Source organism: Nylanderia fulva, unplaced genomic scaffold (genome assembly GCF_048542155.1).
Source record: "Nylanderia fulva isolate GAGA-0341 unplaced genomic scaffold, ASM4854215v1 Scaffold1, whole genome shotgun sequence".
Classification (NCBI taxonomy): domain Eukaryota; kingdom Metazoa; phylum Arthropoda; class Insecta; order Hymenoptera; family Formicidae; genus Nylanderia; species Nylanderia fulva.
The window spans coordinates 5,591,679-5,607,429 of NW_028189192.1; the positions used below are offsets into that span (position 1 = coordinate 5,591,679).

Here is a 15,751-nt window from a genome sequence, read left to right on the forward strand (position 1 = left end):
ATTTCCGAGGTGCGTCGTTCGCGACAAAATGAATAATCGCATAAAGAGTCTCTCACAATGAGAGACGCAATCGGAGCATCGGAGACGCTCGGCCACTTTCTCGGTCAGGAGTCACCACGCGAACATCTCATCGGTGACCGGCGCGAGACCGCCGAGTAGTCGGTCAGCATCTGGACCCGGCTCTCTCTCTCTCTCTCTCTCTCTCTGCGTCTCCGGTACAACGCGCTCATCATCAGGACCACGCCCTCGGCGAAGAACCGACGCCGACGCCGTCATCCCTTTCTCCCCTCTCGAGATCTCTCTCTCTCTCTCTCTCGCTCTCTCCCTCTCTTACCTTCTCACGCTCTACGCCTCTCTCTCTCTCTGTTTCTCTACTAGGCGACCCACCTCGTGTCCCACCCGCCACCAGCCAGCCAGCCTGACGGCCCCCCAGGATCTCCTCGTCAGAGCGACTCGACTCGTCGTCGACGGTGACTCGCGTGCCGTTCCGCGCCAGTCCGCCACCGACCTCGCGATCGTCCACGTCGTCGTCATCGTCGTCGTCGTCGTCGTCGTCGCCGCCCGTCATCGCGTCGTGCCGCTGGTGCTGGTGACGGTGATGATGGATGAGTGGTCAGTGTAGAGATAGCGAGAGAGAGAGAGAGAGAGATAGTCGGAAATCGCGCACGCAGGCAACGCATAGGAACTCATTATTGACTCCAGGGGGTGATCCAGGTGATCGATCGATCGATCGATCGATCGTTGAATAATCCGGGATCCATTGGCGCGCGAGAGATCACGTTGCGCCGCAACGAAGGTGGTCTTCGTCTCCGTGGGGTTGTTGTTTTGACATTGGGGGGTGGTGCACGTTGCTGAGAAAGAGGAAGAGGAAGAAAAGCCGAGACCGTTCTTTGCCAGGACGCCAAATATCCCGAGGAAGAACCCGGACGAGGGTGACGTGTGGGAGAAGTCGGAGTAATTTGTCAAACTCGCAGGCAGCCGCGTCATATGGTACGTTACAGCCACCCGGTGTATTATGTATATGTGTTATAGTAGACGTCGCGTGTTTCCGGTTGTGGAGAAATGAATTAGAGGCGGGAGATATATATATATATATATATATATATGAGTGGTGGTAGTAGTAGTAGTGCTGGTGGTGCGGACCGGAGCAAGTGTCAAAGCTTTGTTTGGGTTAGTGCAAATGAGGGGATGGTGCTTGCGCGCCGCGACGACTAGAAATGCCGAACGTGACTAGTCGGGTTCGCGGTTTTCAGCGAAGTCACGTTCCCGCATTTAACTCCTAACGATGTATGCGGAAGACGTATGATTATGTTTCTTTATGCAAAGTGCGCCAAGTACACCGTCCAGCGATCAAATCGGGTATAAGTAAACTCGTGTAATTTTGGCAGAAAGTTTCTTCATCTTACTAGGAAAAGAGTATCGCACGTTTGATTGATTAATTAATTAATTAATTTATTATTATTATTATTTGATATATATTTCTTTATAGATCATTAGAGGCTGCTTTAAAGATACCTAATGATGAAGAACACGTTTGAAAGAAACGCGATGTACCTCGCATTATAAAAGAAAAATGTATTAGTAATTGTGAATAATAAATCGATATGTAAAAAATAGCGATATAAATGATAACACAAGTATAAAAAGAAATGAAAAAATTCTCTATGCAAAGTGTGTCAAGTATGCTGTCCAGCGATAAAATCAGGTATAAGCAAACTCGTGCAATTTCGGCAAAAAAAGTTTCTTCATCTTACTGGAAAAAGAATATCGCACGTTTGATTGATTAATTAATTTATTATTATAATTATGATTATTATTATTATTACTAGTATTATTATTATTATTATATATTATTTAATATATCTATATTTCTTTATAGATCATTAGAAGCTGCTAGTATCACAATAGACATTTTTAAAGATACCTAATAATGGAGAAACACGTTTGAAAGAAACGCGATGTATATTATAAAATAAAAATGCATTAATAATAATTGTAAATAAATGGATACATAAAAAATAGCGACACAAATGATAACGCAAGTATAAAAGAATCAGAGGAAACTTCTTCGTGCATCTCGAGAAGAGATGTTTGATAATATTATTAATCTAAATTGACATGTTGTTTACAATTTATTAAAAAAATATTTTTTTTTCGGGGTGTAAACAAGGGGTTCAACATTTAAAAAATCTTTTACAAAAAATTTCCTACAATATTTTTTGATACTGTTGCTGTTCGAGGCGAAACGGGAAAGGCAAAATTCGCGACGAGCTCACGTGCCGTAAATTTCACGAGAATATAATTTGTTACGTTCGCATTCCTCCCTTCTCCTCCATCTGCCCTGCCGTCGGGTAGGAAATATACGCGACGCGTTTACGCGTTGTTTTCGATGATGTAACTGCGTGGCGACGACGTCGAGACGGCGGCTCGCAAAAGCGCGAGACTCGGCATGGCGCCGAGCGGAATGTTCTCAATGTTCTCGTTGTAAATATATATATATATTACATATATATATATATGTATATATATGTAGGGCATGTTTTCGCACGGAAAATCTAATTAAAATTGCGCAATTACGATGAAGGACGAGATAACAGTGACGCGTCGACTTCTTCGCGAGGACTCAGGAAGTAGTAAGGGATCACGTTAAGTCAGACATCGCGGAGACGACGAGAGATTTTGGAGCTGGCGAATTAACATAGACTAAATCGTTAATCGTCAATCGTGAATTGTTCGTCAATTATAGATAAACAAGAATTAGACTTAATGTTGCATATGTCAGTGTAATTAATTAATTCTTTTAGACTCGATTATCAGCGGTGTTAATTAATTAACTTTAGGCCAATTTTTCGCTCCATTTTTGATCATGAATCTTAAGTTACTTCAATTTTCGTGTAACACAGAAAAATATATAATGAAAAAAAAATGTTTGAATTCGAATAAATATTTATTTCAATACTATCTTTATTTGAAATTAATAATATTGATCTGATGTGAAAAATATTTATGCAATATGAGAAAATCCTTTTCAAAACAGATAAATATTTATTTGTTTCAAATAAATGATTTATTAGGCATTATTGAAATCAATATTTATTAATTTAATAATTTTTTTCAATGTAATAACGAGAAAACATTAATTATAACCATTGGCTTATGTTGCCTGATGTCATACATGTCATCTTAGCCTTTAATTTTCTGCGTCAAAAAAATAAGAGAATTGTTTTATCGATTTCTCATGATAAAAAATTTGTCAAGTTTATCTCGCAGCGTATCGAAACGACGAAAATTTATTTTCTATCGCGTTTCTTCTTTCTCCGCGTGAGCGCCGAAAATTATGCTCGATGAAATAATAACGCTTCCGAACGCTGGCACGTCACGCGAAAATCTCTCATGTGCTGACATTCATCGAGTCGAGAGTCAGAGATATCGTACCGAACAATCTCCATATAGTTTCGACAGGGTGCAATTTTTTTCGAGCATAATTTGACAGCGTTAGGGAAGAGAGAGAATATTATTCATTCAACACAGGCTATGGTTTTTTGAATAAATTAAGTTAAAAATATAGCACTCTGTCGCTTGTCGACTATAATATAAATTAACTCATCTTCGAATTAAGTAATAATTTTTGCGCCCAGCGAGATCACTGTCGTAATTGCAACTTCCGATAGATATTTATTAGTGTGTACTAATAATCGCGCGATCGTAACACACATCTATTCTGTCAGATATTGCGAGATATGTATCATAATTTTTTCTCGTTCGAGAAAATTGCGCGAAATAATTCCTTGAGAGAAAATATTGTTTCCGGAGCGAGAGATATTTCTTTCCTCCGCAAGTCGATATGCGCGGAGAAAAGTGCAACGCGCGCGTCTCGCTTCCATGCTTTTGCGAAACGTCCTCTCCCCGAAATCTCGTCGACATCAATCTCTCGACGTTGACGCGTATAAAAGTGCAACGGCTCCAACGCTGGGATGCCATCGCACAAACGTCTGCTTATATCGAACGTAGCAGTAAAGCTTTGCGCGACATTTTTCTTTTTTTTCAAATCTGAAATTTTTCAATAAACACGAAGTTAATTTTGTTGAAGAAGATTTATCGAAGAGTTACAAAATTATATTCCTATTTATTTCGTGAAAATTTAAGGATTTTCATTAAATTTGCGATAAACTCTAGAAATGATATACTCAAAAGAGTAAGACAAATTAAAATTCGCATTTTAATAGAGAGACTCCAGTGAGAGATAAACTCTCTAACGGAGATGGAACTCTCGTTCGAAGATATTAATATTATTTTTTAGAATCTATTATTTTAATTTATTATAAAATTTACAATGCAGAAAACACGCGAATCTTTTATATAACCTTTTTATGTTGTGTATCGTGCACATGATTTAAGTGTCGTAAGTGCACGGCTTGTAAAAATAACAAGAAGTCTAGACATGTCAGAAAAGTCGAGATATACTCGCATCTCGTAGGGTTGGCAATATTTTCTGCTGATGTATCGCGTGAAAAATACTCGGCTTGTTATTTATTCCCAGTTACTACCGAATTTCACATTCGTGATCGCTTATTAGGTGTATAATTATATCACATCATATGTTATATAATTATGATAAAAAAACACGTAACATGTTATATATAAAAAAGTATGAAAAATATAATATATAATATTATATAATAAATATTGTAAATATAAAAATTTATTGAACGTATTACGTGAGTCAAATATTTAAAAGATTTTCGCTTCTCGCAGAAAGATCTGCAATTTTCAAAATTTGAGAATTTCTCCATACCTTAGAAACGACTTGTTAGATATTCACAAGTGGAAGAGAAATCCGAACAACAGTTTTCACGTGCGGTTGCGGCAGCAAGTGTCGCATCAATTGTCGACAAATTTTTCGTCTAATGTTTACGCGAGTGATGTCAAAGTGAGACACACGACTACAAAAGCAAAGGCAATAAAGTAAAATAATTGATTCTCTACTCTATGTCATTAGTATTCATAGCCGATTCATAGACAATTATAGACCATAAACTTTATATCGTTTGCAATAATAATTTATACGCGGACGATCGATCCATCATCGCTGAGCGACAACTAAATATTGTGAATTCTTGTACAAACAAAGGAAATAATGAACGATTATATCGCGTCGAAAATGATCCGTCAATGGAAAAAAAAACATATAATTAGCGACTTTAGTGTCTTAAGAAAATCGAATATTGGGCAGAGACTTATGTCCTGAGATAAATGAGTATTTGACAATTGGCGAGTATATGTTTATTCCAAGCCGGGGGAAGATTTGGAGAAAGAAATTCGCCGTCGTAAATTTATCACCTTATTTACTCGCATCAGCGGCTACATTTGCCGAGCGAAAGAAATGCTCCGGATATATATGTACGCATATATATAAAGTAGAAGAGCATTATAGGAGATGAAGGGGTCGAAATGACATTCGATGTATCGCCCGATTTTTCGCAGGGGATGACTGACAACGATGAGCGCAAAAAAAGGGCGAAGGGGAGAAGAATCGGTCGGTTAAAAATGTCAGTTATTTGCGCGTCCTTATATTTATGCCCGCCTTATATATCTCGCGAGCACTTCTCGCAGGATTTATCGTCGGCTTTCGCGTTTCGCGACGGATACTGATATATGTATGCCGAAACATTAATTTCACGCTCAAATCTTATCTCCTACTTTCTCTCTCTCTTGTTGCGCGCCGAAATTTCGCACACCCGTGCCGATTCACACGCGACTTAAATTATTAGGCCCCGTAATCTGAGTATATGCGTGAAGAATTGTCGGAGGTGATTAATATACACACGCGGAGGAAGAAAAAAAATTTTAATAATAAGACGAAATATCGCCTCCGATCGATCATCGTGAGTTTTTGATGAGGAAAAAAATATATAAATAACAAAGAATCCTGTAATCTCTTATCGCAAATTTTATGTACATATAATTCCTCTCCGTGCATCGTTACCGTAATTTTCTAAATGTTTGCCTTATTTAATGATTATCGTGAGAAGCGCGCTCTGAATGCGATGTACTGTATATCATGCGAAATTACGACAGTAAATTGCATAATTAACGGAATGGTATTAAATTACTCGCCGCGTTGCCTGTTACACGTGTCCGATTATATTATGTACGCAAATTTACCAAGCAACAGAGTTTATTGTATGGAATATAGAGCTTAAGTGGATAAAATTACAAAAGACGTCATTTAAAAAAAAGCAGTAAATCTGTATAAGTTTTTATAATAAAAAATATATATTTAAAAGTCTTGTAAAAGATTCTTTTTTATAAAGATTTCTTTATTTAACATCAAAATTAAATATATGTCAAATTGAATACTTAAAACGTCGCTAATGATATTTAAAATAAGAACGATATATTAAATTCGACCCAAACTAGCCAAGAAAATTTTTTATTTTATTTCCACAACGTTTCGACCATCTGTTTTTGATCCAAAATAAAAAATTTTCTTGGATAGTTTGGGTCAAATTTAATATATCGTTCCTATTTTAAATATATGTATTTCATAAAAAAGATAGAGAGAAAGAGAGAGAGAAAATTGATATATACATATATATGTATATCTTTTTGTGTAATTAAATTTATGTTTGCATAATTATTCAACGAGTTAGTTTCGAAATTCCTTTTTGCGATAACGATATAAATTTCGTCGATTTCTTTATGGAAATCATCTCCTCTTTATCACTTATTTAAACAGAGAAGATAATATTTAAAGCAATCGCATGTCGCGATAAAGAGGAGAAAAAATAAGAATGCGTCTCAAATTTGGTGTTATATATACAAATTTAATTCCACATGATCATTGTGTACTCGCACGCATTCCTGCAAGCCTATAAATCCGACGAGTATTCAGTCGATGACGGGCATTAAGAGCGACCAACCAGCCTGAGAGGGCTGTAACTCTCCGGCTTAAGCGTTTACGCGGTTATTGTTCAGTGATAAATCGCCGGTACACACGCGGCATGAATCTCGCGGGTGGCGCAATCCAGTTTTGTTAATTAGCGCGTGAAAACGATTCGACCCCAGAATTTACAGGTCGGAATTTGCGGCCGCGTCGCGCCTCGAATTTAGAAACGAGACGCACGCGCTTTCTCCTTATCTTGATCGGGTTTCAAAGGTAACGTTATATAATCACGTCCTTTGATGCTCGTAATGGCGACAATCAAGTTGTAATTATGGGATTATGTCATTTCGCGAAACATTTACAAATGCGTTTCTAGAAAATATCTCACGACACTGATTCATGTAAAAATTTAAAAAAAGAAACAAGGATATATATGTTTCTAGAATATTTTTATATTTGACCAGTGTTTATAGCAAATAAATTTTATAACTAATAATTCTCTTTATTTAAAATAAAATTAGTCTTCTCTTAATTTGTTTTCTAATCATAAAAGAAAGAAGATAGTTGTATTTGTGTGTGACAGTAATAGAGACAAGAAAACGTGATTACATTTTTCCACGTGAACAGACATTGCGATTTTTGCTGTCGAATCGAGTGCGCTCATCAAATTTCATATGAAAATTACATGTCCTATATACATATAAGAGATATGTATGCATAAAAATATGTGCAATGAAAACCAATTTTGATTTCGGATTTGTATCTTTAATGCGAAAGTTTACAAATTTATTCAATTACTTTTTTTCAAAATTAAACGATCACTTGTGTATATGATGTTAATTTTCAAAATTAAATTTGTTTATATAAATTTGCTTCGAATAAGTTGAGCACAAATGGGATACATGAATAGATATAATCTCGGTATGATGTATGAATTTAAGCTACTAGATGGAGAGGGTAGACTTGCCTTGGCAGTGGATTAACTTGTTACAAGACCGAACTGTCATCCGTGTACTTTACATCATTATTCACATCTTCAAGATTTTCCTTATTCTATCTTAAATAATTTTGTTATCAAATTATAAAATTAACTAATTAATTTATAATTTTTATGTAATCTTCTATATGAGGCAAAAAAGTGAATAAAATTTTAATAATTAAATTATCTTAATTTTACGCATTTAAATCCAAATCAAATGGATTGTCCTTTCTATAAAAATATGAATTTGTTGAAAGATATAAAAATAAATTTTTTGAAATATTATTTTTCCTCAATTTTTTGTCTCATCCTATAAGATAAATTATTTGAAAGAAAATTAGTTTCTCTCAGAATTAATTCCGGTTAACAAATATACTATTTTGCTTTGGTTATTCGACTATGGCGCGGGCTGAGAATAAATAAATGATTTCCGTCGTCGTCGTGCGTCGACTTGACGTGGAGCCAAACATCTGGGTTTTGTTTGCCGCGCTTCATATTGATTTTGGAATCACACTGCAGTACGATGATATTAGAACATCACGAGGAAACTTAAGCCGAAAATTGTATCTTAGGAATTTCTCAATGATCTTTCAAGAATTGTGCTCGAGCGCTAAAATTATTTTAAAGTAGGTCGCGTATTTAATTTTTATTTTCACTAAAGCTTTATTCATGTAAAATTGCAAATATACCTACTGTTTCATAAAAGATCGCATATTTTTTAATAAATTAATATATATATATATATATATATATATATATATGTGTGTGTATGTATACATGTACATTTTCTTGGCAATATGCAATATAATACCGTATAATATTTGATTGCGCAGAGAGTCGAATATTGTACTGAATTACAAAACTTTTCTAGGAACCCTTACGCAGCATTTCCAGCGATATTTGAGGACATATCTCGTTTTGCAAAAAATAACAAAGTGAGCCGGAGCTGAAAATTGCTACGATCGTTACACTTTTCCTTTGTGAAGTGGAACTGATAACATTGGCGTGTCAGCACGTTCAATACGTTTGCATCCGTCGAAATAGCGATAACAGCCTCGAAAAAGAATTCAGAGGCCGATAGACTGGTCAATAACCGACCTTCGAAAGAGGCAAGGGCTTTTTCTTGGCAGGGAGGAGGGAACAAATTGCTTATATTATACAAAACGTTTAAAAATATCCGCGACGAAAAGCGCGCGAATGCCCACGCGGAACCTTGAGAACTTTCCTCATGAGGCTGTCGGACCCTTTCTCGTTATTTACGAACTTTCTGACGGAAATGCCGCGAAATATTCCGGGAGATATCGTCTTGTTTACCGCTGTTCGTAATATATTTAAGAAAAAAATTCTCTCTCCTTTACTTGCGCGATCCTGCGCTTAATCATTTTCATTCTCGTAATTCTAATTTGAGATTGTCTCTCTGCTCTTTCTCTCTTTTATTTACATTTATATTGCAAATAAGTATGTTTTATGTATATGTATAACGTCTAATGTAAAAACACGAAAAAAGATATATTATTACAGTAAAAAAAATGATGATGAGCGAGAAGAAGACAGCGAAAAATAATAAATGTAGAAGAATGAGTCTGTAGAGTTCCTTTTTTCCATTAGATAAAATTATTATAAACAAGAAACATATATCAATGTTTTGTTATTTTAGTTGAAGAAAAATCGAATGGCATTAAAATCTTATCTGGAATACGAAGAGAATGCATCACCGTAGAGAATCAAGTAATTGACATGAAGAAGCGATTGACTTCGCCTCAAGTGTTTCATCGATTCTTTCGCGGCCGCTAGATTCAATAAAAGTGATATAAATACGCGATCGTACATTCTCGCTGTTCATTTCCATCAACTTATATATAAACTGGATATGAAAAAAAGTTTATTCGAAAGTGCCGATACGTGTGTGTTTGTATGTATGTAAAGCCACACATTTGATGTTTTTATAGTCAGCTGAAAAATTATGGCAACGCGATAGCTCGAGAGATATAGATATCTCCTTATTCGGAGCGACAAATAAGAACCACAAAAGTTCTGTCGGAGCACGTTCGCGAATGTAAATAGAAAAAACGCAAATGGGAGCAATTATAATCCTCGCCTGAGCGCCAAGCAAAACTTGGAGTTTCATTTAAATTTACAAAAGGAGTGCCGCGCTTCAAGCGCGGGAACCGAAGACCTTGCAAAATTCACTTACGAAAATAAGTTAGTTTGCAAATTATCATTACAGATTTATCGGAATTTTTCTCATTTTTTATGCGTTTAAAAATTGAATTTTTTGCCTTTCTTTAGAAATAGAATAGAATGCGGGAAAAAAGCTTCGTCTTGAAATCGAAATTGAAATCCATGTACGATAGAGTTTTGCGTGAAATTTTATTTTTATCCGATCGACGAAAGTTATTAAAAACGGACAAAGTACATGCAAAAAATTAATTAACCCGCCTGGCACATTTTCCTACGGTCTCTTCCGGGTTGAAGAAATACCTACGCGCAATGGCGCAGCACGTTATGCATACATGAATAATTCATCGAAAAGTTAAATCACGAGACATCGAATTAAATTTAATCAAATATATATATATATATATATATATATATATATATATATAATAGTTATACATATATATAATTCATGCCGGTAATATAATAATGACAAATTACTGGGGCAATACGCGAATATGAAGAAATTAATCTTGTGGGAAGTTGTGATGTAACATCCGGTGTGCGGTTGCGAAAGTCATAATGATTTAACTGTGTGAGAGAGAAAGAGGAGGGAAAGAAGAGAGAACTGTCTTAGAGTCGGTGTTTTGCAAGTATTTTTGTACCGCCGCGTTCTGTCCCTCACCTCGTCTAGCCGTCAGACGATAAAATAAAGTCGGGGATTCCTAAAGAAGCGAACGGTATATCGTAGGCAAGAACAATATATCGTATATCTTGGCGAAGGAATATAAAGGGGTGAGAGAGAGAGAGAGAGATGGCGCGGTTTTCTCGCCCTTCTACGTCCGCCCTCAACGAAATGATGGCTCGTCTGGTATTAAGTACTTTCGAGTTTTAATTTATTACCCATCTTTTTGTGAACGCGAGACAAAACGCGATCAAGTACGTCCATCAAATAATTTAGTGCGAACAATAGACTATTTCGCGATTAACGAGACTTGTTTAAGCGCCGATGGTGATCAGTGATGTGTAAGAAAAAAATCATTATTTAATTCAATTAGGAGCGCCATTAATAATTGCAGTTAATGTGTTATCAACGATCAATATCTATATATAGATATATATATATATATATATATAGCTCGACAAAATGTATTGTTAGCTTTTTCCGTTCGATCGAGCGTAATCTTTGCTGCTTATTAATTAATTTAGCTATGAGTAGCGCGACCCGAAATTTAGCTGTATATATATATAGAAATAAATGGTTAGTTCTAGTTTTCAGTTCAATTAAACGAACAAAGAGCCTCTCTCATAATAGATATAAAGAGTTCTCTCCCATAATACATTATAATCATTAATTATATGGCTAGCGGACAGTTATTCTTTTACATTTTAATTAATTACATGTATTACATACATATATGTATAACGAAAAAAAAACGTATATTTTTCTCTCTAAAACAATTTATAAAAAATTTTGAAAAATGTTCATCGCTGAAAAATTAACAAACACATTAGACAGAAAATTTTATTGAATTTTTTATACGCACAATTCTTTTTTTAAATGTACATTCTGCGCAAATTGCGTTCGACAAAAAGCATTGCAATGCTTTGACACCCATATCTGCGTCCAAAGTTCGATCAATTGAACATATACAGCGTCGTTGTTTAATTGCACACGCGATTAAACGATATTTTGTCACTTTGTGATTTTTGTGTATTCGGTCGCGTTCAACTTGGCAGAAAAATTACGAAAGAACTCGCGCGAAATCAAATTCAATCGCGACGAAGCGATACTAATTTCCTCGAGAACGCACATATACGGACAGGCAACGTTGGAGTTGTTCCACCCCATTACAACGGAGATCCATCATCGGACGCGACGGTGACGGATTAAACTTCGCGAGTATCGGCGCGATGTATAATTCGATAATTATACGGCGGAGATCGTCGCGCATATCGATCGATCGAAAGTTCCGAGCGAGCGAGATCGCGAACGGCCTCTCGAGACGCGCGAGGAAAGAAATTTTTGCCCCAGCTGCGCTAATTTAAATACTTCTATAAGAAACCGTACTGTCTCCTATTCACCTTTCTTCTCTTCTCTCTAACTTCTTCAATTTCTTTGCGATAAATTGCGAAACGCGGCGCCGAGTCTACAATAAATAACGCTTCCGTCAAAGTTGCGCCTAAAGCAATATAGCTATCTTAAAAAAAATATTAACACTTTTTAGAAACGCACATGTAGATACATCAAACATATACATTTACATATGTATTCAAAATTTTGTAAAATGAGAATTTAATGTAATCTAATGTAATAAATTTAATGCAGCAAACAATATCTCGCGTGAAACATTAAAAAATTTTATATTGTATATATGTCGATGTAATTTCTTTTATAAATTATTTGGAAATTTATTGCAATCATTGTTTGCACATTTAATTATTCTATATGTCTTTAATTAATACATACATACATATAACATATGTAATTCATAGGGCTTAAATATTTAAGAGCTAATAAAAAATGTATAATTTAAAGAGTTTAAATATTTAAGTAATATAAATTATATTTTTTATTAGCTCCATTGTGCGATTCTAAAAAATTCGATATGATTGATAGCAGAGGAGAAAGATCGTTATACTATATATGTATACATTGACGGTCGTTATTGCCCGTTGACGCGCATGTTTTCGCCTTTGAAAGATTTTAATAGATTAAAATACTTTGAGCAATTTGCATGAGAGATTTATTACATAGCTTCGCGAGAAATGTCGTCCTCGCAAATTGTTCCCCTTAAAAGCCGCGCATGTTTCCGCATTGAAGTAATCCGAGTTATCTGCACGTTAGCGGGGAAACTGAATAAGAGAAATTCAGCACTACAATTGGGGGAATAAATAATTTCCTTGTGCTAATTGCATGTGCATAATAGTTACATCTTATAATAGCAATTGCAAGTTAGCGAGATAGTTTTTTTTTTTTAGCGCGTAGAAATTATATTTAAAATAAATAAAAATAAATTTAAAAAAATCTTTTATATTATGCAAACTTGGTGTCAGAGATGCGTTAGAAGTGTTAAATAATAAAAAGTATCTATGAGATTACAGTATATGTTAAATAATAATTTAAATATTATGAAATATGTTAAAATAAAATAAGAAATAATAATTAATTTACTATAAAGGGTATTGCAAGAAAAAAATAACAATTGTAATTATGTTTTTAATTTGCTAATTGACACTCCATTCATCTTCTATATTTAAAAAGTTACGTTAGATTCAGAGTAAAGTAACTTTTAATAGTATTATTTCTCGGATTTTCCTGCATGCAAATGCGATTAAAAGTACATCGTTGCTAATAGAAACCGGAGGAACATGAACGACATTTACTGAATAAAAACATAATGAATGAACAAAGCCATCATGGAATATTATGTCAATACTCTATGATAAGAATAAGAAATGTTTTGGCAACGAAATTGTCAAAAATTTTGTAAAATGAGAATTTAATATAATTTTAAACAATATCTCGCAAAATGTTTTAAAATTTTATATATCTGCTCTCTATGTATAGATTTCTTTTATAAATTATTAGGAAATTACTGTAATCATTGTCTGTTATTCAAATAATCTGTGCATCTCTTTAATTAATATTTACACATATACATTAATTAGATACGCATTATTTAAATATAACAAACATTTATAATATTTTTTAAATAATTTGAAAATTATTACGTTGAAAATTTTATGTGACTTTCTATACTTATTAGATGCCTACATCAATAAAATGTAACGAGTGCTTACTACAATTTCGAATATATTTTCAGAAGTGTAATAATTATATATTCTCTTATGACGTTTCATTATTCAGAATTATCGGTTAAATTTTGTCGTCCAGATAAAAATTAAAAGGCACTGACTTTTTTTAACTTATTAACGCCGCTTTTAGTAGCCGAGAGCGAGGGCACGTGTAAGAGGTTATTAACTTATTACGATGTAGCGATAAATATAGTCGTCGGGGAAACATGCAGGAGAACACGACGCGCAATCTCCTGTGTCACGTTGTCAGCTGACCGTACGGTCGTCTCTATTCTCTGCCATGTCCCGTGAAATGTAGTCAATCGGGAGGCTGAGATATCGCCACTAGCTTTAGACACGCTTGTCTGCGAAATTCGACGGAAATTTGCTTGAGAAAAAGAAACATTTTCCGGAAAATGATTCAGAATAATAAGCTCGTTCATTGCGAGGATGCGTAATTACGTCGTCGAAAGCGTCTTTAATAAGTCTTGTCGCAATTAATAGCTAGAATCGTCGCTAGAAATATATGTTTTCTGGGAAAACAGCGCGAGATCACAACACGCTTCATCTCATCGTCGTTTCGGTCGATGCTTTTCGTGTTCGCTTTCGTCAGCGTCACTCGGTTTTGCTCCAGGATGAATCGCGATGGTTCGCAACGAGGACAATGATAATCCTCTGTAAAACAGTGTGTATGATGTACAAACAATGCCGCTTAACGTTAGGCTCCCGGACATACAAGCTGTCCGGATGTAAATATTGAAGGAGGATTAATATTCGATACCTTTTTTTCGATGTTTGTCCTTCTTGTTCGCGCAAGAACAGCGAAAAACATATATGATTAATCAGTTATACTTGCAAAGCTTGTGTGTTAAGATTCAACGTATCATTTATATATTTTGAATTATATTAACTATATTTAATTTCAAAGTCATCTAATCAAGCATAAGGAGATAAATTTAGAAATATTAACAGTATTAATAGTATTAAAAAAAGTAGAGTATCGTTACAAATATACATAGAGTTAGAACATTCTTTGAAATAAAAAAATAAAATTAAGATAAATTATTTTTAATAAATAAATAAATATTTAAAATACATTATTTTCTCTTTCATTTCTTGCTTGCAGGTTCTCTACTATTCGCTCGTGTAAACATCGTTTGTATGTTTTAGCGCACACTGAAAAAAATTCATGTACTTTTACATGGAAATTACTTGTTTAACTAAGAAAATCATCTAATTATCACTGTAATTTTTTCCCCATATTTTTTAAAGTGAAATACATATTAATGTAAAAATATATGTAAAAGATAGGTAAAATTACTATTTTTACAAAAATCACTTGCAATTATAAATTTAATATTTTTATATCATTATTCCATTTTATTTATAACATTATTTTATAGCATTATAGCATTACCAGCATTTCCTACGTATAATTCCATGTTCAGGGGAATATTTTGAATCTTGAAAATATATAAGAATATATTTCATATAAAATTACATATAATCTGTAATCTTCCATATGCGCAGCAATGTTACATGATTATGCTGACAAATATTTTGTTCAGTGTGGTCTAAACAGATACCACTTCTAATTTAAAAATTTGTATTAACGTTCCTCCCTTTGACTTTTTCCAGAACATGTCGTCTCTACGAACGCAGTCGACTAGCGGTGGCGTTCTCGGTTTGAGCAGCGTCGGTTCCGATCGCACGGGAGCGACCTCGATCGCCGCCGGTTCCCACTCGCATTCCCACTCGCACAGGAAGCATCATCATCACCACAGGAGCAGGAGCGCGCCTCGAGCGCCCGAGAAACCGCCTAGAAAGCGTCATCTAAATCCCGGACAGAGTCTCGCCTCCATTCCCAGTCAGATCAAGTTGTCTATGCTGAACAGCGGCCTCATCTCCTTCGGTGAGTCGACTACTCGATT

At 34.9% G+C, this 15,751-nt stretch overlaps 1 protein-coding gene and 1 long non-coding RNA gene across 4 annotated transcripts in view; both read left to right on the forward strand.

Moving 5' to 3' along the window:
* The first annotated feature begins 326 nt into the window (after positions 1-326).
* Positions 327-15,751, forward strand: part of Ptp36E (protein tyrosine phosphatase 36E) — a 72,846-nt gene continuing 57,421 nt past the window's right edge. The window contains exons 1-3 of one of the 3 annotated variants that reach the window (XM_085480797.1): positions 327-612; positions 703-990; positions 15,459-15,732. In XM_085480797.1, coding sequence (XP_085336923.1) covers positions 988-990; positions 15,459-15,732 — 277 coding nt within the window. In that variant the 5' untranslated portion in view covers positions 327-612; positions 703-987. Of the gene's footprint in view, positions 991-15,458; positions 15,733-15,751 lie in introns of all 3 variants that reach the window. The other 2 variants (XM_029302970.2, XM_029302971.2) reach the window with 2 other exon arrangements.
* LOC114931054 (uncharacterized) lies at positions 1,003-2,894 on the forward strand. The gene is made up of 3 exons (XR_003819593.2): positions 1,003-1,359; positions 1,490-1,705; positions 1,880-2,894. It is a non-coding gene; the product is annotated as an uncharacterized LOC114931054 (long non-coding RNA).